At 38.1% G+C, this 25423-nt stretch overlaps 1 protein-coding gene across 3 annotated transcripts; it reads right to left on the minus strand.

Moving 5' to 3' along the window:
* Positions 1-3865: 3865 nt before the first annotated feature.
* LOC145479531 (sodium-dependent neutral amino acid transporter B(0)AT1-like) lies at positions 3866-25408 on the minus strand. 3 transcript variants are annotated; one of them, XM_081457919.1, is made up of 10 exons: positions 23908-25408; positions 14980-15277; positions 8782-9239; positions 8302-8412; positions 7254-7463; positions 6533-6655; positions 6021-6219; positions 5604-5763; positions 4908-5070; positions 3866-4451 (listed from the first exon to the last, which is right to left on the minus strand). In XM_081457919.1, exons 2-10 carry the CDS (start codon positions 15239-15241, stop codon positions 4200-4202), a joined length of 1938 nt encoding a protein of 645 aa, XP_081314045.1. In that variant the 5' UTR covers positions 15242-15277; positions 23908-25408; the 3' UTR covers positions 3866-4199. The 3 variants fall into 3 exon arrangements, with proteins under 3 accessions (XP_081314045.1, XP_081314044.1, XP_081314043.1); XM_081457918.1 differs by lacking the exon at positions 23908-25408 and adding an exon at positions 22222-23709; XM_081457917.1 differs by lacking the exon at positions 23908-25408 and adding an exon at positions 17736-22215.
* Between the last annotated feature and the right edge of the window lie 15 nt (positions 25409-25423).

Genomic DNA, 25423 nt, shown 5'->3' on the forward strand with positions numbered 1-25423 from the left:
AAGACACCCCGCTCCCTCCAAAAAAAAACCAAAAACAAGACAAAACAAACAAATGAAAAACAAACTAACAAACAAAACAACTAGATGACCTCTAACTTGAAGGAATTCCCAGGCAGTGTACAATTTAACGTGGTATAAGAAAGTTTTAAGTTGGTTAGCTGCCACTATACTACAATCCTAAGCTGTGACTAAAATGATTCAAATGATAGGTAGATAATATATGCCCATCAAATCAACAAAATAAAATTTAAATGGTGTATTTTCGTTGTATGTAAACTGCCACTTAGTAATTGAATAGCTATCATCTACGACAATGATCAAAACATACATCATCATCATCAACATATCATTATAACATTGCGATGCCAAATCTAAAGGAAGAGTCCAAGAGACTATTTGCACTGAAAATTGTAAGCAAATCTGGGCCAAAAAGGCCCCTTCCCCCTACGCGTTAAATCACAAAGAGGGCCCCACTATTATCAGAGCCCTCTCTCAACTAAGAAAGAGACAGTTTGGGGACTTTGACCTCTAGATGTGCCACCGCATAACATCAGTAGTGATATTTTACAGCCACCCTTCTTGAATATATATCTCACAGGAAGAATGAGCAAGATTTAGGAAATGTTTGGAGTTAGTAAATTGTTGCCAAATTCCTCGATTTGAACTTTCTTTCAAATGGCAGTCATTATCAAACAAACAGTTGACTCAGTCACTTGACACTTTCACTTTTAAGAGGACAAATTTACAAAGACTCGTTGAGGGGTTTTACATGTCAGTGGATAAAAGTCTAGTGTGCATGTAAGTGATCATTCAAATGCATGCTTTCAAGAAAATAATACAACTAATGGTGTTGGAAATTTGACACAAAATTTGGCACCATTTTTTTTTTTTACTTTGAGCCTTGCACATGTGTTAGTGAAAGGGTTTTTGACCGATACTATATAACACATTGTTATTTCAATACACATAAATCACCCTCTAAAGTATACAACAAAGTACATTAAAGGAATTGACACACACTTGGGACTTACGTGTATCAAGATTAATGACTATATCCCCATAACAAGCAATGTAGTACAAGAAAGAAAGCTAGCAGTTATAACATCATCACACACAAAAGCTTTGCTGAAACATTTCACAATGTTACCACATGAACTGTTTCTCTAACATTTGTGCCAAATGTGATAAAACAGAAGTTAGGTAAAATGAAAAGATGCAGTCTTGATTAACATTATGTGCAAGAAAATATTTTGGTAAAGATGATTTTGTCATATTTCACAGAAACATAATTAATCCTTAAATCCTCAACAGCAACTAACTGCTAACTTCTCTATACCTGTTTCTAGACAAGCTCAGGCAGGCAAGCAATGAGAACCAAGAACTTGATCAAAACAGGAATATCTAAACTTGACCAAATTCTCCCAAAGCAAATTATAGCAAATTTCTCAAGACAGTAAGGAGAACTAGACTTTTGATACTGACCCCGACAAATTGTTGAATGATTTATTTGAAACATATACAATCTCAAAGATAAGTCATGAAGATACAATATAATTTTTTAAGCCATTGATTTGTCATAGCAGTGAGCAGGCAATGGCTTCAAGGTTTTGTTACAAGAATAGATTTTTGTTGAAGTATAAAATATCAAGCACAAACTAACCAAACACTGAAGCATTTATAACAAGTATAATTCCAAATAATATATTATTATGCTGAAAGCCATTATGTTAACTATTTGGATATATTAAAATATTTTACTTTAAAAATACAATCTTTGTATTACGTTTTTAGTGCTTGATTATTATTTTTAAGATGGCATATCTTTCCAACCAATTACAAAGCAATCTTCAAGATAATTATTTCAGGGTAACATATGCATGTTGGTCATGTTTGCAGAAATCTACCATTGTCTTTTCCAGTTTTGTACACAACACATTCAACATAAATTATTGTAGCTTCAAGTGTGTCAATCATATATAAGAATGCTGTTCAAATCCTTCCAGGGTCAATAAGTGTGAACTACCAATTTTTTCCATTACAAAGCTTTCATTTACAAGGCAGCAATTATCATTTTATTAAGCACATGCAGATGTAACTGAGAACAAAAACCTAATTCTCCCTACGGACTGACCTATCTCTCTTTCGACTTCAATTCTGAGAATTTGATATTACATCAAGACAATATCTTCACTCTGATTGGCTGCCTGCCAGGATTTTTTTTAAGATACCCAGTTCAATCATCCACTGTTGTTTGAAAGTTTAAAAGAGCTGGTAACTAAAATTATTATGAACTTGATTTACTGGAATTCGACTGCAAATTAAGTCAGAGCCCTCTGCTTACTGCAACTTTCAATCCTGGTAAACTACATCAGGTGCATGAATTAATGACATGGAAAGTCACCAGGACTACTTTTAAACTAATGATTTTAAAAACTTGAAATAAGAAGAAACTTTATAACATTCATCAATTCATTAGCAAATTTAACAACTGTCCTACAGTTGAGGGGTGCTACACCTGAGAGGCTAAACCATGACTGCTATGTCTGACTAAAACAAGTAAATGTGCTACTTCTAAAGTATTACTGGGAGTGGTAGGCTCTGACCTTTATCTTACTGTTTCAACAACAATTTCTTATGAAAACTGACTGATCATGAAGAAAAACAAAACAAAACAAAACAAAACAGTGAAGGAAAGAGGAAGAGAAAAATAAAAAATGATATAGGCACATTTCTACCAATGACTGTACCACTGATTAGTAATCTATCAGACAACAAAACAGCTTAACTTTGTTGTAATTATAGTTTTTCCACAACCTCAAATCTATATGGCGAGAAAGTCTTTGGGTTTTAGAACAATGATATCCCCTCCCCAGACATTTACACCATCCATCACCCTAACAAACCACTTCTAACAAGAAACACATACTCTAAACATTCACCAAACCAGGTTTACCTACTCAAGCTGTAACAGGCATTTTGTTGTTGTTGTTACAGCATGTATGTATACATAAAACATGGAAAGCTACCCTAGTGAACCTTGTTCTAAAGCTGATAAGGTTCTTGACTCCATCGCCTGTCTATTTTATCCTTGCTTATACAGCATAAGATGTTAGAGAAGCAACACAGGCTTGCAGAGAAACATTTACCAAACAAGTAAATCACACGGGTAACCCACACACCACACTGCACTCTAAGGAACAATAGAATTTAAAAATTGCAAATTGACCAAAATAATAATTATATTTTTAAGTATTTAAACCAGCTGCACTGAGAAATGGCCAATGTGGGAGAAATGTAATGTTCCAGTTTGGGAAATGACGGGAAAGGCAGAGAGAAGGAGAAAAGACTAGAATTTGACCATTATAGTGGGGCAGGGATGAAGCTAAGAAAACATTAAGCCAGCTCATTAACAAGCCCAGATGGCTTTTCTGGCTCTGGCAGCTGTACAGTTTAGCCAAGTCTTTGTTTTCTGTGAAATTTCATCTGCATTTAGGTCCTTTTTCAGTCAATGATATATGCTGGCAACCAGCCTTTAGCAATATCCCTGATGGGGGATCTTTGCTTTCTGAATGCAGGTGCTTTTTTACATGTATGTGAATATACCCTGGAGTCTAGGAGTTATTCAGTTCTTTTCCCCTGGGGGCCAACCAAAGAGACAAGAACAACAAAGCTACAGTTTAACTCTTAAAACTTGCTCTTCATTCAGTTGCAGAAAAAAAGCTAGGAATGTTTCTCAAGCTACTGCAGTTTACATGGCCAAAAAAAAAAAAAGAAGAAGAACAAAAACATGATGAGCAACTGAAAGAAGAAAGCAGTCCAAATTACTGGGAGGGAGGCACTTTGATAATGAAAGACTTACACTGTATTTTTGTTTTAACAAATTAGAGTTCCTAAAATACCTCTTGTTTCACATTTTGAAACAACAAACTATCTGACACCCCTGAAAGACACTGTGCTTCTGACAAGTATTTTAAAATGTATATTCTTTATACTGTCATTCTAGAAACCCCTTCTTTTCTGGCATCACTTTAATGACCTCTGGCCCTTCATATTCAAAAAATTGAGTAGCCTGGTCAAAATTGTGCTTTGAAGAAATTCCTAACACATCTAAGTTTACTCTATACAGATAAAAAGAAACAAATTACCCCAGGACTCCAGAGTCATGTAGTATATATACAGTTTAAGCTTTGACCTTATCACTAATCCTCATCCTCACGAGTTCCAGCTAGTGGTTCTTCCATGGGTGGCAGAGGTACACGTGACAATGATGGGGTAACCGATCCTGGGGCAACAACCTCGCCACCTCCTGATTTAGACGTGGGTTTCTTGTACTTGAGAATGCCAAAATAACGAAGCAAAGCAAAAATAGGAATGAAGAGCACTGACAGACAAATGAGCATAGCAATGACTGCATATCCCCATCCAGGATAACTCAGGTTCACTGTCTTGGACTGAAAAGGCAAAACAAAATAAAACACAAATTGAGTTAACTTCTTTTCCCTACAAAATTAAAAAGAGCTAATGGTGATTTACATCAGCGTTATATGCAAACTACTGTTAGTCCTTCCATGAACAACAACTTACATCAGAAACCATTAGTCTATTACTTAAGTGATGAGCTGATTTAGCACCCTCCTATCTAATAAGTGCCCCCACTCAACTGTTTTTTTTTTTTCCTTTTTTTTGCTCTTGTTCAGTTGTTCTCTCAATTAAGTTATTGTACCACATTCAGTTGTATAATAATATAATTTTGTTAAAAAAAGCAATAAGCACCCCTCTCCAATAAGCCCTGCTCCCCAACCCCTTGAGCTGCCAAAAGTAAATTAGCACTGCGCATGCTAAAAAGATTCATTAAGGTATAATATACATAAAAAAAAAAAACTGACCAAGGAAATCCATTTACTTACATGTTCCTTATCCCACGCAGAGTAGGTCATGGGGTTGATGGCCAGATTGATAATACTGGCAACGGTGATAATCACAATAAGTGCTGGTGAGACGTAGCGCCAACAAATCCTCCAGTACATATGTGGCCGGAAGCCAAGCATATACTGAATATCATCTTCAAATCTGTTTAAAAAAAAAAAAACATGCACTTGAACCCCACCATAAAAATTTCAATTTCTCAGGGAAAATGAAAAATAGTTTGAAATAACAATAGTAGATGTAAATGACTGAAGGGCAAATACAAGGGAAATGGTTTTGAGTTTGAAATAACAGGGATTTGAATTAGTGGGGTCCAACAATAATCATGTCTTAACATAAAGGAAAACTTCCATGGTAAATGCTTGCCCAGAAACATCGGCAATCAAAATTGAATCTTCTCAGAGTATTCAGGTTACACATCATTTTTAAAAGTCCTGACACTTCAAAGACAGAAATCTTGTGCCTTCAACTTGGACAAAGATGGATGGTTAACCATGGCTTCATCACAGGAACCAGTGATTTACATGTGTCTAAAGCATCCTGAGAAAACTAATTAATACCTTGTATGATGGCCGAGTTTTAATGTCTAAGAGAAGGAAAAAATTCTAATTTATGAGGAGAGAGAAAAAACCCAATTCTGAATTGGTAGTAGGACAATAATATCCAAGTACCCTCACCTCTCAGTTGTGTAGATGTAACTGACGCCAATGAGTTCAAAGAAGCCAATGAACAACAGTGGCAGAGTGGCACAATAGTTGTCAAACATCTGCAGCCAGTACTGTCCAGAATGTTGACAGAACAAGAAACCGATAAGGTAACAGAATCCACAGATGCAAGCTGTAAAATAGAAAAAAGAAAAAACACCCATTAATTACATTTGCATTGGCTTTGTCTGGATGCATGGAGTCAATAGGGGGATGAAGGAAGGTATTTAGATTGTTAGATTGTTAGATTGACTGTACCCATAATAGTAGTGTTTTTCAAGCATGACTAGTATTGCAGTTTTCAGAGGAGCTGCGACTTATTTTGTCTTCATTTTTTTCTTCCATACAGCTTGATGCACTCCTTAATGCCTCATACAAAGTTACACTTACCAGTCATGACTTCTTTTCTCCAAGGAAAGATCTTCAAGTCATAAAAGGGTGTAATAACACCCTCCAGAGTTCCAAACATACTGCCAAGACCAAGAGTCAACAACATACAGAAGAACAGCACAGACCAGAGAGGTGATGCAGGCATCTTCACTATGGCTTCAGTAAAGGCAATGAACGTCAGGCCAGGACCTTGAGCAGACTAAGAAAGAAATGTTGTACAACAAGATGAATGAACAGTCACGTAAAACGAAAGGAAAGTAGTTTCTGTGTCAGTATTTCCTAAACACAATCAAATGAAGGAAAAAAATAATTAAATGAATGAAAAAAAAAAAAGAATAAACAAAAGAACGTATCAATGAACAATGAACAAACAAATGAAAAAACAAAGAAATGAACTAACAAATGTAACACTTCTTTTGCACAGGTATGTTTATCAAGGGAGGAAATGTACATGTACATGTACAACAAATTTCAAAGTTAAAGTTGTATGTGAGGAAGAAATCTGAGCATACCTCTGATAGCCAGTACGTCAAGTCATGGCAGTTTTTAGCAACCAAGTCAGTGACTGTTCCATTAATGTCTGTGCCGTTCATGGCTCCATAAAACTCCTGACACTCATGCAATGATTGGGTGGCCTAAAGTATCACATACAACATCATCATAATAATAATAATCATCATCATCATCATCATCTCGCCAGGTAATAAAGAATAATAAATGTTGATAGGACTGCACGGAAGTACATTGTCACAAATACATTACATGACACAGATCAAGAAACCCAACACCCCGTTAGTTGCTATGCAATAATAGAATTTCAAGATCTTTTCTGAATAAATCCCCTTCTACGTGACCCCAAATGCCAACAATTAATGCAAGATTCTGTGATATGAAGTGACTATAAGAGTATTGCTACTCCTCTGGAGGGATGATATACTGGCCAGGAATAATAATAATATCAATCATTATTTTTTAATCCACCACAGGGAAAACCCCTGGTATTGTCTCAGGATTCCCTAGTAGTGTGCGGATACCAACTGGTATCCCAGGTGGAGAGGCACTTTGAAATTTAAGTGCTGTACACATGAGCACAAAACAACGACCATGGCTGGCACACAAGTCCAGACTGCTGAATGCATAGTCCATCAAACTAACCATACACCACTGAATCTCAACATCTCAACAGGTAATTTTCACTCCAGCAAATGGCAAAGTGATTTTATTAAAACCTACCTTAAAGCCAAGGATACTGAAAATAACAATACTGGCGAACACTGATGTTCCACAGTTGATCAGTGAGACCATGATGGCATCCCTGTGGCAGTTATTGTGCACAGGGTTATAACTGGACATAGCAATAAGCCCTCCAAAGGCCACGCTCAGGGAAAAGAAAATCTGAGTGGCAGCCTCCAGCCACACCTGTGGATTGATGAGCTTGTCAAACTGTAAAAAAACAAATAGCAACAAAACCAGCATTAGAGGTGAAGTTCTGTATGCAATACAAATCATGTATATATATATATATATATATATATATATATATATATATATATATATATATATATATATATATATATATAAGTAGTAATTGAGAAATATTGAAAAATACAAGTCATGTGCATGTACGTTAAATGCACACATTAAGGCTGAGATGAACAAATTTCAATTTCCTCCAATTTCCAATAATTCATTTGCCTAGCAATCAGCCAAGTACAACAAAAATAAATGTATAATAAATGGACTACAGTAAGTATAGTTTGTGTTCTCTTATATATGAGCTTCACTGACCACTACTTACTTCGTGTTGCTTTGCAGTCAAACATAGAAGGGGGCCAGCACTCTCGTGCCACGACTTCAAAAGTCAAAACTTAATCGTATCATTGTGTCTTGGGAAAATCACTAAAAACTAACTAAAATTTGCTTCGCCCACAACAACATCTTGATGTTTTGGGAGCATTTTATGAATGAGAGAAGGTACCCAATCATAATTTGAGCACTACTTTGACCAAAAAAGCAGCAATTTACTAATAGTGTCCCTTTAATGGTGTATCTTAAAAAAAAAAAAACAAAACAAAAAAAAAACATATATCCTGTGGTAAAATTACTTCTGATTATTGCACATCACAATTCGAAATACTCCAGTTTCAAATTCCATGATTCTCCTCAAAGCCAGTGGTTCATACAACAATCTTTGAGATCACAACATGTTCATGGTATACATAACTGCTTCATTTCAATGTTACATGTATATATCCCTTATATACCTAATGAAAAACCTAACCTGAGGTTTAAACATGTGTGCAATTCCAGCTCCAGCCCCTTCAAGACTAACACCACGGCCGAAGAAGATGGTCAGAACAATATACGGAAATGTTGCAGTAAAATAAACTGCCTGAAAATTGAAAAATGTAACCAAAGTTAAAATGTGCTCTCGCTAACGGATTATCATTTGTGTACAATACAAACAAGGTGAACATGTTGTCCCACTACAACTTGACATTAAATGGGCCAGTGCCAATATTCAGTGGAATGCAGATGGTGCACAAAGCAGGGAAGGTACAATAACATAAGAAAAAAACTGAGTTCAGAAATCAACTTAAAGTAGACTTAAAAAAAAAAAGAAACAAACATTGACTGTATAAATCTAACAATATACACTGTAAGGTCCATTAACAAACTATTAATAACCAGTTTCGAGATCAATATTTACGCTGGAACAACAGGAAAACTTATGACCAGAATTTACTGACAGCTAATGCACCTTTCCAGCTGACTGAACGCCCCTCATCATGCATAAGAACACGACAATCCAAGCAACCAACAGCACCAGGACAAGATGCCAAACAAGTCCGCCACTCTCATCAATGGTTGGAGTCACATCAAGAGCTTTGCGATACCAGTAGTACTGTGTCCTACCAGCTTCGTGACACTCCTCAAGTAAGGTACCATTATCCAATCGGGGGCAGTTAGAATAGGGAAGAGGGTCTTGGAATGACGCAAACAAGTAGTAAAAGCACCAAGCAATGATCATGTTGTAGTACATTCCCACCAACAGGCACACGACAACACAGGCATAGCCGACACCTCCAAGGTAGGGGTGAATGGCATTCCATACTCCAACTGATCCTTGCCGCAGACTCTGGCCAATTGCAAGCTCAAGAAAAAAGAGTGGGATGCCCAGAAGAAACAGACTGAGGAAGTATGGAATCAAAAATGCACCTGCAATGGAAAAAAAACTCATTATTTGAAGCATGATTTTGTAAGGGATACAAGAGACACTGAGATGCTTGCAAATATGTTATCACGGGACCTATTTGTTTGACTGTTTTAGTCAGACAACTACAAAGTTATGGCCTTTCAGAATAAAGTGCGTGCCTGGAGAAAGACAATAAAGCCTAACTCCATAAAGCTTTTGTATTAACCCATAATTTGATGCCTGTGCCACCCCTAACCACCCATGATGATCGTTGGCATTTGTTCCATTTCTGACGTCATCACCTTTGACCAAAATTGGCATCACTTGCTCCCAAGTTCTGCACGAAGAAAAGATCTTTCCAATGATACCCAGGTCAGAGTGATTGGGTCAATTGAACATGAAATATGCACAAAAATGCTTAGAAATTTGAGTGAAAAACTTGGAGCAAAATTTCCCTCTACTACACTTGGCTACAGGTACTCTGTGGTAAGAATTTCCCTTCTCGATGATGCTTTCACTGAAATTCTAGAACTGGAAGCAAGCTCAGTAGTAGGTCAACAACTGCAGCACAAAGATAGGAAAAGGAGAAAAAGGAAACACAAAAAAAATTAAAAACCAAAAGAAGTCTAAAGACGATTTCTGCACATGCATGCCTGAACAAAAATGTCATAAAATACAGTGCTAGTGGAGGGAAAGGCATGCTGCCTTGTTGGGTAGATTCGAGCTAATTTAGCTCATATCCAGGCTAAAAATGTCCAAAATGTCCAAAAACTGCTTTTCTTTTCAAAAATTTCAGGTGTCAATGGGTTAATAAGGCCATTGCATTTCCCTCTGTTAATGTGTGTATCAAAGAGCAAAACAGCACCAAAGTCTTTGAAATGTTGAAACCAAAAGTGACAATTTATGAATAGTCTATAAATATGCATTTCCTATGTTACTTATCTTTTATTTATCTTTTTTATTTAGATTTAAACAAGGTCATATGTTTTTTCATTAACTGTTACTGCAGCAGAAGGGCACTATATGAAAGAGTGTCAGACAGGTATACACACAGCATCAGACAGTCTGTTAATTAGGAGTCATAAAAACTTTTAATCAATTAACCAGCTTGTATATAACGTGTATTACTTTCACAAAAATCTTCCATCAATTCAAATTTACAAAATAATTAAATCATTCAGATGCTTTGTATACCGATGTTATTGGAATTGTCAAGTATGTCCCAAAGGTCGCAGAGTTTAAATCATTTAGTCCGCCAAAATTTCAAAAAAATTCAGCAGCCTGCAATACATCAGTCACAGAACAAAAATGCAATGGCAACATTGAGGAGGCCTGCAATCATTAATCTTATGACATGGGAAATTATTAATCTAAATTTACACTGTTCCTGCAACAGATTTTAGATCTAAACAAATTAAACAAATTATATTAGATAATTTAAAAGATAAGTATCACACAAAAGAAGCTGGAGAAATCACATTCACAGCTGGACATACTCAATAAATAGGTAACAATTTTAATTTTTGCCAATGAATAAATTCCCAAAAGACAATTAGTGTGGACAATTTGTGTCAACCTCTGCATGTATTTTTTTTTCTGTGCTTGGCCACATAAGCTGGTGTTGTTTTTCAGATACACTAAATTCCTAAGGTGTGTTATAGAAATAAAGTTCATTTCTTCCATCTCCCATAAAGATAAGGTTTATGTGTTTTAAAATATAATAATTTCAGAGTAGATTAGATGATTGAATAAACATGGAAAACAAGGCGTCAGTGATGATTACATTGTCAGTCTAATCACTTGTTGTGAAATACATCGGAATACGTTGTGCAATAACTTGAATATCAAATGCCCTTGCATGGCGCATATGGAAGTCACACACCACAGCGTGACAAATACAAATTAAGCTAAACAATAGCGTTCTTTGATCGGGTTGAACAACCCCTTTACAATCTGACAAAAGAAAAGGTAGTCGGTTCTTCCCAAAGTCATTACACTGTCATTAGTGAATGCATTTCGCAAGACGTGTACAGAAAAAAATGTAAACACCGCGTCGGGCAACAGTCATCGAGCACTACCAAAGGAATTCGAGCATGAAATTAAACAAACCATAACAAAATATAGGGAAGCGAGTTTTAAAGACCAAACTTAATTAGCTCTTTGTCTCTTTGAAGCACAATCTTACAAAATTCTTGAGAAAGCAATTATCATTCACAAATTTAAGCTTAACTCAACTCAATTATTTATTTAAATAAACACGAAAATCATTTGCAGTACAAACGGGAGCATACGTGTCGGGCGCATGTATGATTTCAATTCTAAAGAAAACAAATGTAATTTTGATCCTTTCACCTTCCAAAGAAGATAAGAGCATTAACGACTAATTAATGCGATGTGAAAAGAAGAAATACGATATCCTGAAATCTCGGGATCTCGAACTTGCTTCATTTTCAATTTAGGGTTATTAAGCTTAAGCTTAAGTCGACTTCAAATTTAACTTAACCAAAGTTAAAAAAAAAACCCTGAGTTGAACTATTTCTATAACAGGCATCACTTACAATGAGCGATAGAAACTAGCTCCGACCAGCCCGCCAATTTTGCCCTCGATATTTTTTTCGCCAGCGTGAGATCGGGCGAGGCGGAACGAGTCTTACATTAACCTTTTTGTCGACCTTCGTGGTTGGCCTCGAAAATAGCCCCAAGAAACCATAAAATTAAATGCAGATACCTCCTCCGCTTTTCTGGCAAAGATACGGAAATCTCCATACATTTCCCAGACCAACTGCAAAACCAACCGTGGCCAAAATAAACTCGACCTTGTTTCCCCATCCTCCTCGATCGTCCACAGCTACTTCAGGCTGTGCCGTAACCCCGCGCGCTTCGGCGGCTTTTTGCTCTGCAGCAGCGTTCGAATTTTCTTCCTTAGCCGGAGTAATCGTTAAATTTACGACGCCATCTTTCAGATTTGCTGTGGTCATGGTTGGAAGAAAACCGAGAACTCTGCGGTGTGGTGACGGACGAAGGTCTCGGCTGTACACTTGCCTCTAGGGCGGCGAAGTCAATGTGAAAACAAACACCGTCCTTTGTGCACACAGCACGTGAAAAGCTCAGATTTCAAATTATGGTCGGTTTCCGTCACTTCTACCGCCGATAAAACAAGTCCTTTTTACACTTCATTTAACTCAAAAGCAACACCTGGCCAACAAAAATTATACAACATTTTAGCAATTCTACAACGCAGTTTGGTGTACAACAGAAAAGTTTGAATGAATGAAAGAAGCCAACGAGTCCATTATTGGCAGGTGTCAATCTTCTTGCCGTCTGTCGGAGGTAATTTATCAGTTCTGTGCCCTCCTCCGATAAACAGTCTAAACAGGCATTGATTTCTTCCTCTCCCGAGATCGGATGTTTAAACATATTTGGTCATATTTCAAGAACGGAATAACTTAACGAACTACCCAAGTGTTCGTTGTTCGCGAAGGTGAGACTATGCAGCGAAGTAGACTGTAGATGGCAATTTCTTTCAGGTGAGGTATTTAGTAGTTTTCCAGTAGTGACGCCCCTAAAATTGGAATCGCACATAGCTAGCGCCGTCAAGTTATTCAAGTTCGCCCTGTAAATACAAGTCAATACCTTGCAGTTACTGCGCATTTAACGCGTCTATTCCAAATTCCAAAATAGGTCAAAGTTAAAACCCTTAGCTATCTGCTGGTTTTTTTCACAACACTACACATTTTCGTTGTACCCGGGGATGACCCAGGATCGACGATCTACCACCTGGGGCCGGCAACGTGGAAAATTTCATACTGTAGATCTGGTCCTTTAGGTAAATGTGCGAAGAAACGTTCGCCTGCACTGATTCCACCCGACAGATATCATCAAATTAGTTTCGATACCACTCGCACAAAAAATGGATAATGAAACTTAGGCTCTGTCGACTTGACCGTTTTTGTTTATCTTTCTTATTCTTGCAGACGGATTGTTCTTTATGAGCGATCTACCGCGCAGAAAGTGTAAGCAGAGGTGGAGAAAAGGTATGCGAAATTCAGTTACTGTGGTGTATTAATAACCTGGCCGAAGATTTTGATCTTCTTACGAAACAATAGCCTTGAAGAATCACGCAACAATAATCCTTTCAAAGTAAATTAATCTTTCCAATTTCCAAGAAGTCGTTGTCGCAGAAAATAAAAGCAGTGTTATTAGGGTGTATTTCATACAGAAACAAGGACACAAGCGTTCTTTAACCTCATCCATTCAGCAATGTGCTCTGGGGAAATTTTGCTCCACCGGAGGAAAACTGTTCCATAACAGAAACTGAAGGTAAACAAATTAACATGGCCCCTGCCTCGAAAAGCAAGGGTGATTCAAGCTCTGTTAATTACAAATAAGCAGGAAAGATCCAAGTCCCTTGTTCAAGTGGTGGTCGAAAAACTGCCCTCACCCCATAAAACGGTTTTCTTTACCATTTCCTATCGGTAGCTGGTTTAACAAACCTAAACCTACAAGCACATGCTTTTTTGTGTGGAAAACCCGCCACATTTCCGGACTTCCGGTCACATGACATTAACCCACGCTTACGCGCGAAAATAGTGGCGGGAAGTGAAAATTGTAAACAAACACACGTGATGCGTGCATGCGAGCGATCTTTTGTGGACACTCGAAAAAAATGCGAGAGTATTAAATGAGTACGGTTGATCAATACTCACCTTTTTAAAGTTACATATGCAGAAATATCTTTTCAAATGATCGGTCTCTTATTTTTAAAATTAAGGAGATCGTTCTAATGAGAAACATTGGGTAAAGGCAAAAGTATCTGCGGCGAATGAATGACTTGGCAAAACCTAATATGCTAATATACACAAGACGGCGACAACAACTCGGCGATATCGATTTTAAATTTTGTTGAGTTAAGATAGGACTTAAAATTAAACTTCTATTGGTAAATGGCTAAAAAACTGTCTTCCAAAATTCAGTGATTTTTTATCGTAAAGGAATTCTGTGTATGAGTGTGTGTGTGTGTGTGTGTGTGTGTGTGTGTGTGTGTGTGTGTGTGTGTTCGAGGAACTCAAAAAGCTGCGAACGACCGCTCGGGTAGTCAAGCAAAGCAGTTGTATGTACTCCTTGTGACGTCGTAAAAAATTCACGATCTCTCAGAATTTGTCTCAAATTCATGAATGAAATTTAACCCTACGAGGTCAATAATTTTATTCGTTTCGTGAAATTTTAAGTAGTCTGAAACAAGTATTCATGTCGCAAATTTATGTTGCGACGTGTAAGCAAATTACGGCAGAACTAATGTTTATATTCCTTAGTACGAAGACTACGACGATTAAGAAAATATGAATGGATGAAGAAAGCAATTTGAGTGAAATTTACTTTCGAATGAAATATTTCTCTAAGTCTTTCGAACTTCGAAACGGTGTTTCGAGAAGAATCAACTGATAAAGATGAGTTACATTTCATCGTGAATCACTCAATTTACCACGAAAGAAAGTCCATTGATGAAAATGAAATATAACATGTTTTGAAAAGGACGAAACACGTGCAAAAAGTGCAATTTCCGCAGGTGTCCGATTTTCGCTTTTAAATTCCGATGAGAGTTAGTTTTTAAGTTTAAACACACAATTTTCGTTTACCGGTGGTTTTTTTACGTTTTTACACACGCGTCGGGTGAAATGAGACACGGAACGGGGCAGAGATCGATTAAGCGTTTTACTCGCTGGCCAAACAAATGAAAATGCTAAAACTTAAGTATTGCAGTACCTCCTCCGTTTTTCTGGCAAAGATACGGGAAACGCCAAACATTTCCCAGACCCACGGCGAATCCTATCGCAGCGAGGACGAATTCGATTTTATTTCCCCATTTACCACGGTCGTTATCGGCCTCGTAAATACGAACTGTTACTCCATTGCTCTCGATGTCCGTGGTCGGGTGCGGAGGGTTGAGCTCCTCCAGCTCCTCGTTTTCAACGTTGAACGAGATCTTCTTGGTATCCGAGTAATCGAGATCGTCTTCTTTGGCCATTTTCTGAACCTCTGAACTCTTAACACACTGTTTACCCTGGAAAACAAAACATGGAATTCGTTTGAGTCACGAGGTGAGTTATAAATATGGATGATATTGATGATTTTTCCGTCTACAACACCTACGCGATGTTTTGACGCTTTAAGCATTTGTTGACCACTGAATATTTAGTCATGGTTGTCGTTGTGCCGTAAATAAGATGCGGAAAATATGGAAAGACCGCCATAAAAGCAACTCTGCTAAGATAACCAAACACGTTGAAACTAAGAAATGTTGTGATGAACGAAGTTCTCTGTGAGATTCAGAATTCAAATTGTTTATACCGTCTTTTTATACATCAATCCTACTTTTCTACTGATGTCGGATCAAGTAAGATTTACCAGCGTCTGGAACAAAAGGCACGTTGTTATATAAATTTACCCGCTGAAATATCAGGAAACAATTTTTAATTGAAACCGTAAAAAAAAAAAACACGTTGAAAACTCATTCTGAAACAGGCATAAGCTTCGTTCAATCCTTTACGCAGGTTAAAAATATTTATTATTTTGTTTTTCTCTGAGGGGATTGTCGTCAATAAGTTTACACTTTTCTTTGTGACGGTCATGACGCCAAGCGGCCAAACCCAACGTACAACAAGAAGTCCCACATTCACCAACAAAGCTGTACAACTGCGATGGTCAATCATGTCTTCAAAGCTGTACAAACACTGAAGAAAGCGAGTGACTCTCTTAGGACATACCAGTAAAAAGTCGCTTTCTTTAAATGCTATGCTTCCAAGAAAACAACGACACTGCCTTGGACTAATATTCCTGTTCGCTTTTTTCGACTCAGTCTAACTTAACCGCGCTGTGTAATTGCCAGAAAATGGACGATCTTTTTTTTCCACTCAGAAAGAGGAGTTCGTCACTTGATACACTACCTTAGCATCGTTCCCAGGCTTAAAAGAGATTTGGAAAACGAGCTAGCCAGGGAGCAAATTCCCGCAGGACAGTCGCGCGTGACCAACTTTCGGAGCTATCGCCTTACAAGAGGTGACTGAAATACAGTTATGTCTCTAATTAAAATGTTCACTTTTACTAAAGCGGAAAGTTGATGATCAGCAACACAATAATGCGAAAATAGTTCGTTTCTTTTCTTTCTTTATTTCTCAAGCATTTACAACGCATTTTCTCGACTGCAGCTAGTCTAGCTGCAGTCTGTTGGCAGCTCTTTGTCAGTTTGTGTAGGGGTTAGAGAAACAGCTCGCGCCACCCGACTTTGGCGTAACGTTAGCTACACTTGTACCGTACATATATTATATCACCTGCGTATTTGGGTTTTCAACGAGCAGAATGCAGTGATTCTAGAAGAGAATTAACGATATATGTACACCTGAATTAATTTCGTTGAATACCACAATTTTGAACTGGGAGTCAATCAAAAGTTGGAATCAACTTGAACTATCGAGTTTCAGTCACGCAAAACATGGACTTCATTCAATCGAGTTAACACGACTATATGAACTGTGGACCTTCAGTCAAACTTAATAATGTGATAATCGACTTTGACACGATTATATCAACTGTCCATCTTCAGCTTACTTTGACACGGCTATATAAACTATCGACCTTTAGCCCGCTAAAGACGGACTTAATTAATACAATCGACTTTGACAAGATTACATATATCAACTATCCGTGATCGAGCTTCAGTCACGTTTAGCTTAAAGAGAGACCTAATTCAATCGACTTTGACACACAGCACGACGTTTGATTCAACTTTAGACCTTCACGTAAACTACTAGTACTAAAAGTCACGCTATAACCGTCGGATCTTTCACCACAATCGAGTAACGCGACTAGGCCTGGACTCGTACAAACTATAGCTGCTTGGCACGAAAGTTGCCGAGTACGAGTGGAGAATTTCCCTAACGCTTCCATACAAAAACAAAGCAGAAGATTAGAATCTCTTAACGTTTCGATCATGTTCAGCTTTATCTCGAAGTTGTAACGACTGGAACTTTGTCCTTCAAGTATTCTAGAATTTTAGTCTTGATGGAACTAACAAACAACAAAAGATTTAAAAAAGAAGCACTCCGATTTTAGTTTAACAGATACAACACTGGTTGTAGGATGAGTCGCTCGTTTAACATCTTCTTCTCTAAAGATGTCCTCGACCAAGATATTATGATAATAATCTCTTGCCTCTACACAGGAAAAACGTTTTTCTCGCTACCACTAAAAAGTTGGACTCGACGTACTGTAACAAATACATCCTACAGGTCTTTTTAGCCGTTCAGATATAAAGACGAAAACCATTTTGATTTGAAAAAGTTGATTGGCTCAGAATACTTTGCTTAAGTTTTATCATGAAATTGTGAGACCACCAAAAGTATCAGAAATTACTTTTACAACAAACGATATGGGGCCTTCATGAATCCTTCGATTTGTGCCAGAGCAGTGAAACTTTATAATGAAATATGAAAAATCAAAAAGGGTTTCTCTTGAACGCTTACCTTTTCAAGAACTTAAGACTGACAATATCGAAAGCCGCCAAAGCAAACACTCGTAGTTCAACGTGCAACGAGGAATGAGTTGGCAAAGGTTGTTGTCATCTTTTTATTTCGTTTATCCATGTGGTTTGCCGGCCTATTCCCGTTGTTGATCGGAGGCGGCAAATTCGATAATTCCCTGCCGGCAGGTTCACGTACGAGTCACGCGCGAGCGACGAAGCCGCGAGGTTGCGAGTCAGCGAGCGAGGCCAGCCGGCGTAAAGAAAGTCAGGTAATCCCTGTGAATTTTACGCCCCATCCCGGTGTCGCAGTAATCGGAGCTGACGTAAATTTTCACCGGGAGCACTAAGTTCGTTTGCAAACCTGCAGCGAAACAGTTAAGAGTGGCACGGGTCTTCCTCGAGCCCGAGTCAATCTGCAGTCACGGGTGAAGTTCACGTCAACGTTTATGTTGTTTTAGTTGTTTTTCTCTTACGCTGCAATATAATGTAACATATTAGGGGGGACAAGTTTTAACTCTTGTCCTCGCAAGTTTAGGAGGCCGATTAAGGCGCTGCCAATGCCGTTTGCCGGTTCAGTCAGTTTTCATAGCCTGCTGCAAGGGTTGGTATAGTTGGGTAATAGCGAAAATAGGGCTAATCTCGGTCAACTATTGGCAATCAGGTAGGGAATTACGAGTTTGTACCATTTGCATGCCAATATTTTATGTGCACTTAAATATTGTTTCTTTCCCAGTTTGTCGTATTGCCCTCGTAACTAGTTCCGCAGTGATATTCGATTGAAACACTGACACTGTCACACTGAAAACACAAATGTAAATTACAGTGTATCACGTAAAAAGACAAACGTGCTTTGCTCGCGCCGCTAGCATTTAAACTCAGCAGCGAACTCGCTCTGCAGAAGAAAATACTAGCTGAATGAGCTTTCCTAAGTTCTTATGCTCCCCTGATCCTGGTAAGCCGACAAATTGTAGTTTCTGAACCGATAAATACCAACTCAGTCCGGATCTAATCGCTTCCCATCAAACATAATTGATTAATAGTTTCTATCCTTCATCGCTCTTTTGCTTCGCTAAGGCGAATATTATTTATTAATGCAGGTTTATTTTAATGCAGGCTTATTTTTCCCGCCGGTTCACTTCGCTTCCCGATTCGTTCTCGCGGTTTCCCCTTCGCGCGTGACCCTTAAGTGAGTTCTCGCGTCACTCGTCGCTCTCGCGTGACTAAGTGACGTCTTTTGTATATTCCCACTTGACCCAGATTTCCTGAATGTCTTTCAATAGCTGACATGATTTATTTAAGCATGTCTATACCTGTAGATCGGCACTGAAATTCGTCGCATTCTTCTCTTGATTTAATAACATATTTCTCTTTTCGCTTGTCTGAATTTCTTTAAAGCAGCCATGTCTTTTTTAGCGTAAACTTTTATGATATCCCCAGCAGTGGAACCCAGCAGGGAAGGGAAACATCCTTAGCCAAACCAAATCAAACTGACGTTGAAATTTAAACTTCCAAAGTACCCCTGTCTCACTCTTTAGCCGTAAGGCTTTCAAGGTCCTGTGAACTGGCAAGTCGAAGTTCGTTACAGATGATAGGAACTTCGCTAGTATCGGTCTGAAGCACGTCCAGAGGCTAAACAAAACAGTAGTAGAAGTCTGGCGGTGTAATGCGCTGTGATTGGTTAATCGCAGAACAATAACATCCCATCCGTGACGTCACGCTTGTATTATTTCCATCCATGTGAAATTGCAACTACACGTTTTTAAAAACAATTTCGATGTGTTTAGTCTCTTGGAAACATAATATTTATATTTAGGTGTACCTGGCTTTGACAAGTTTACGAAAAGTTTAAAAAGCAATCAAGAGGACAACGTGGTTTCCCACGGGTTTTTATTGAAAACTTGCGCGAGCTCAGAGCTACAACTCTTTTGTTGTCTCGTAAAACGCGATACCCTTGTCAATTTCAAGTGGACTTAATAATCGCATCGGCGCGCCTCCAAATTTAAAATGATAAGGTTTACGACAATTTGTGGCACACTGACACGACGAGTCACGCTACTGGCAACTGGACAACAAACACTACTTTAGCAAGAAAAAGATATTCCCAAGATTTTCCCTAACAATTTTGCCTCTGGAATAGTCGCTCTCGACTGTCTGGTAGATGAACCGTAGCATACTGAAATACCCTAAGTACTAGATAGTTAAAATTCACTCCAAAATACGTCCAGCGTGGTCGGTTTGAAATTCTTGAGTGGGCGACTGAAGATAAAACCATCATTCCTTAACCCCGGGACACGCATATGGCTGTGTTTGAACACACTGTATTTTGGATCTCAATCAACCACATCCGCTGAAAATTATTGTTTTATTGCGATATATTGAATACCATCCCTGGGGGTCAGTAAATATCTGTTAAGAGTTTTCGTTACGTGACGTTTCCGAAAGGAAAATGTTCAATTAATTTGAAAAGGACTAGTCAAAATTTGACTCTTAATCTTCTACTCAACTTCTAAGTAAAAAGTCCTTTATATTTTTTTCATGATTATGCATGCAAATTTGAAAATTCACTGATATGTGTTGACTGTACTTCAGCGCGATGTCTTGAGTGGTACGCGCCGAAATGATTATGTGAAACCATCACACTGCCAATCATAGGGTAAAACTTAAGCTAAATTATATGTCTGAATATTAATTGGAATGCTAATATTAACTGCCGTTTCATATCACCCATAATAAACTTAAAAAATAGCGATAAAATTAAAATGATTATATTTTCTTTGAAATATATTTTTCATGAAGTTTGTTATGAAGCGAACAAAACTTAACCTGAATTACTTTTCTTTTAATCAATATGTTGCAGCAGGTTGCTTTAAATTCGTGTTTCAAAAATAGCCAGACAAGATGTCTGAAAGCCGGGTTGTTCAGGAATATACCAAAACAAGTTTAACTTGAGCGACCTCGCGCAAACAAGGGAGGTTTCTTTCTGTAAAACATCGAGCCTCTACCTCTAAATTCTTGTTGATCTTCCTAATGCCGCCACGCTTTTTCGAGTGTATTATTAGGGCTATTAGTCCATCAGACAAAGTAGGTCATGTGATGTCCAGCTGCAAAGATGGAATGGTTGCTAAGTAATTTACCCTGAGGTGGTGGGCATACAATGGTTGAAACCTTTCATAACACTGAGTTTTTTATCTTTCTTGCCAGGTCTAAGTTGGATTATAGAAATAAAATATTCTCCCTTAACGTTTGCAAGGATTAGTCAGAATCTGGAATTAAAATTTCGATATAGCAGGTTGCTGTAATGTAAATTAATTCCCATGGTCAGTTGATGAACTAAATAAGCGTAATATTACACTTCGATTTATGTTTCAGTTTCTAACGTGGTGCAAATATGCAAAGGAAACTCAGTAATCAGTTATGAAATACTTGTTGATTTTTCACTTCAGTTTTGTCGGTGGTATTACAGCCCTTTTGTACTGAAATGCTAAGACGTTCCGTTTATATTGAACACAAGTGTGATCCATGCATTGTTTGAGAACAAAAACTTATTTGGTGAAGATTTTTTAAAATCTCTTTAAAAAGAGCTGTACGTGCAAACTTCCCGTAACGTCAAAAATGACAGTTTATTCACCGTGCAAGACAGACGGTGTGAGATTAAAGACTATTAAGAATGAATAAAAACGATGAAATTGTGCTTACTTCAATTGCAAGTATAAATTGCAAATATGAAAGAATAGACAATCTGAGCTGAACAATAAGCTAACGATCCTTCGAGAGGCTTAAATTGTACAAAAATTGAGCAGTAAACAAGTGGATGTTTTCAGATATAGTCTGGTCTGGAGAAGGTTTCTGAAAACAGCTAGCAATTCTTTGTAAACGAAGCGAAGTAAGGAATAATAGTATTTAGAAAATGGTTTTTCCGCCACGTGAAGTCACGTGAGTGCCTAATAAATTTTTATAACTTTTGTAAGACTATCTTCGAAGCGAAGGATCCTTCGAATCAAAAGCAGACACCATAGGGTTTATTGAATCACTTGCATTCACGTTAATATCTTTTTGTGAAAGAATGTTATGTTATGAAGCAGTTTCCCGGTGTGAAAGAAATCAAGTGTTGACTGGTTATTTCGTTCTTTCGTTGTAATTAATGTTTAACTTCTTGCGAACGCCACCGTGTTTACATGCGCTCATTCTAACCAAACGCGCGAAACGGCTGATCTTTCCATTCGATGCGAGAATCACACACTCTTCAATGAACAGATACTCCTGAAAGACAGTGAGCGATCCATCTGAATGAGCTCAAGCTCGGAGTAAAGGTAAATTTTCGAATTTAACGGCGCTTTTTGCTTCCTGTCGCATTGTGTTTGAATGAATTTGAAAACCGTACAATCGTCTCAAACTACCTTGTGTGTCCTGTTAATCGGGAACGAAAGAAAAAATACTAAAGGAGTTCACAGATTAGATCCAACAGTACAAAATGATTCTAAACATACCAATAACAGAGATCCAAACAAGTCCCCAAAAATTCGCCGTTCACACCACGTGGAATACGTACAAATCGATATCACAGTCGTTCCAGCCAAATATTCATTTACAATGCAACGTGCCAAACAATAGATCAAATCAACCGGGAACCAAGCAGCCAATCACGATCATTTTACTTACGAGCTTCTTTCTGTTTCCATTGCGCAACTAGTCGGTCAGGTTTTACCTGTATATTTATTTCACTTTCTACCTTTTTACCTTTTTCCAACGGTGCACTTGCTCTCTGTATACACTAAGTGTTGGGTCTTGCGCGAAATTACAGGGGCAACGCTTCTGACCCGGAAAAAAGAAATGGATCGACATCCTTTTCCCGAAGGAACGAAGCTTAACCTTGCGTAAACGTGTTGTGAGCAAGTTCCTTTCATAAAGGAATGGATATCTAACAACAAATTGGTTCATTTTGGGTAATCTTTAAGCAAATTTGCCATAAAAATCATTTATGTTTGTCACTTTCGAACTTGAAGACCTTCGAAAGGGATTCTCAAGCTTGGTAGTTTGCCTCGGTGTTTAAATGAACACTGTCTGCCGCTTTGTCATTCATGCATTACTAATCATTTGTAGTAAGTGGTAAATCGCTTTTAGAATTTTAATTTCAAAACATATTCCATAATGGAATCGAGGCGTCAAAACGTTTGTTTCTGTTTCCACTAAAACTAACGCAGACGCAAGTGATCGTATTCCCAATGCATTCAAATATTCACTCGCAGTCCTCGTATCTTCTTACAAAGACCAATAGTGCTTTTCAACGTAAACCTAGCTAATTACAATTCAGGGTTGATCGACGGTGGAGGTATACTCCGACAGAGCGGCGTGTAAATTGGCAGACTCTGTTTTTGACGATAAAATGACTCACACAAAGGTGTTCCACGCAGACGTAGACCTTTCATGAGATGCTTATTAACTAAGCAAGACTTTAAAAGAAAATGGTTTATAAATACAGCTGAGTTTCGCTAAAATGCGACGGACGTCTTATGCAAATCAACATTCTTTTTGTGCATCGTGGTTGCCACGTTTCCCGCCTTCTTTTCCCGCCAAAACAAGAAAGCCTGACACCCGCTGGTCTGTTTTTGTCTCTAGTTTACAAAAGGATTTAGGAATAGTAAACAGCTCGAAAAGCGGCGAAGACCGCCCGTAGAACCCTCTCATATTTATTATATAGCGATAGATTTCAGTTTGATATGTTTACCCCTCAGTTTGTATCCTTGATAATAAGGCAGCCTGAAGCTTAAAATACAAGTTAAATGCTTCGTCAAACGGTATATGAAAAAAAGAAATTGTGTAATTAGCCAGGCCATTTTTGCTTAATCCATGAGGTGAAAATGAAATATCTTTGAATTTTAAAAAGATCACAACAGAGTTGAAACAGGAAATTTCGGAGCAAAAGTGCTCACGCAAACTTGATTTCACTCGCTCGACAGGAGTTAGGTTTTGCAATCTTCTTCAATCTTTGTTTTTAAGACATTTCACTTGATAACAACTGAGAACAATCTATAGTTTACATATCTTTAACAAAATCACTCAAAGTAGCGTGATATTAACCTAATTATCTGGCGCAAGAGGATCATAATCTCTTGTCTGGCTGTGATAGTTTCATTATGGTATTCAGTCAAATTTTTATCAGTTAGAAGCCTTGCCTGCTGTCCTGATTTCCTGAGATATGATAGGGCCGTATACTGAGCCTATGCGTGGTCCCGTAGTGGCTATTTGGTTCAACCGAAGTCGCCTTGAATCTCTGATACGCCTTAAGCGTAGCAAATCGATCAGCTGAAAGGAACGGAGGTTCGAAACAGGGTCGTAGCATGCATTTTTATTGGAGTACGCTTGCACGGAAGAGACATGCCCTCCAGGAAATAAGAAGCAGAAGAAATAGGGTGTGGAATAATGGAAATTTAGGCCCCGTCTACACTACGGAGGAACGTAAAAACGGCGTTTTCATTCTGAAAACGCATCAAATGTTTTCCGTCCACAATACGCTATAGGAATGTGAAAACGAAACACTCACCGGTCATTTTGGATTTGTTTTTGAGGAAAACTCGGTCATACAAATCACATGATTATCGTGACGTAATCGTTTTCGAAAAACTCCATTTTCAAAATGTTTCCCGTCCTCACTAAAACGCAAAGCCGGCGTTTTCAAGTTCCTCCGGTTTAAAGAGCTCCGTTTTCGTGACGGATTAGTGTGGACGGAAGGCCTAACCGTAGAAATAAAGCTGCGTTTTTAAATTTCTCCGGCGTAGCGTGGGCGGCCCAATTTCCCTTGTAGACAGGATAATGTTGATGATGATGACGATGGGGCATGATGAGTTTGAACGGGGCCTTAGTGTTAAAACGTGGCAAAAAATGTTATAGATTAAACTGTTCAGCGTGGCAGTCGTGTTATGATTTTTCCATAAATTTCGCAGTTTAATTACTTTATCATGGCTAACTTTGACCAGGTCTTACTTAAGACAAAAATATGATAAACGTTGATAATACGTCTAAATAATGCTGCCGTGCAGTGCACCTCCACATGCCCGCAGATTCCATGATTGAAATCCCTAACCAGGTATCTCAAAACTTCTGAGGCTGATAATACAGTCGAACCTGTATTTAATAAGCGGCCACCTGTTAAGCGGCTACCCCCTGTTAAGCGGCCAGTTGTCAAAGTCCCGGACTTTTGTCAGTAAAATATTGTAAACAAAACGCCTATTAACTGGTCACCTCTATTAGGCGAAAACTGCCACCTCTATTAAACGACCGCTGCCACCTTTTGGTCGCCCCAATGAGGGTTTAGTTTTATTTATAGCCCTATTAAGCGGCCACCCAAAATTTTATACATGTAGTTTACCTTTTTTTGGGAAAAGCGATGACAGATAAGAGTCCGAAATAGAAAGTGACCATTGATAAAAAACATTCAAACACACGTTTATTATCGTGATTCCATATTGCCTGAAGCATGCTTGTATTTAAATAAATTGACATTTCTACTTGCTAAACTTCATGCTAATTCCAGACGAACCCCTAGTAAGCGGCCACCTCCCATTTCCCCGAGGGTGGCCGCCTAATAGGAGTTCTATTGCATTTCAAAATAGTTTTGAAATTTTCCTCTGCATCTCACTCTAGCAACACTGCTTCGAAGGGTTAAGACGGCATTTAATAAAATCGTATTCG

Source organism: Orbicella franksi, chromosome 2 (genome assembly GCF_964199315.1).
Source record: "Orbicella franksi chromosome 2, jaOrbFran1.1, whole genome shotgun sequence".
Lineage (NCBI taxonomy): Eukaryota > Metazoa > Cnidaria > Anthozoa > Scleractinia > Merulinidae > Orbicella > Orbicella franksi.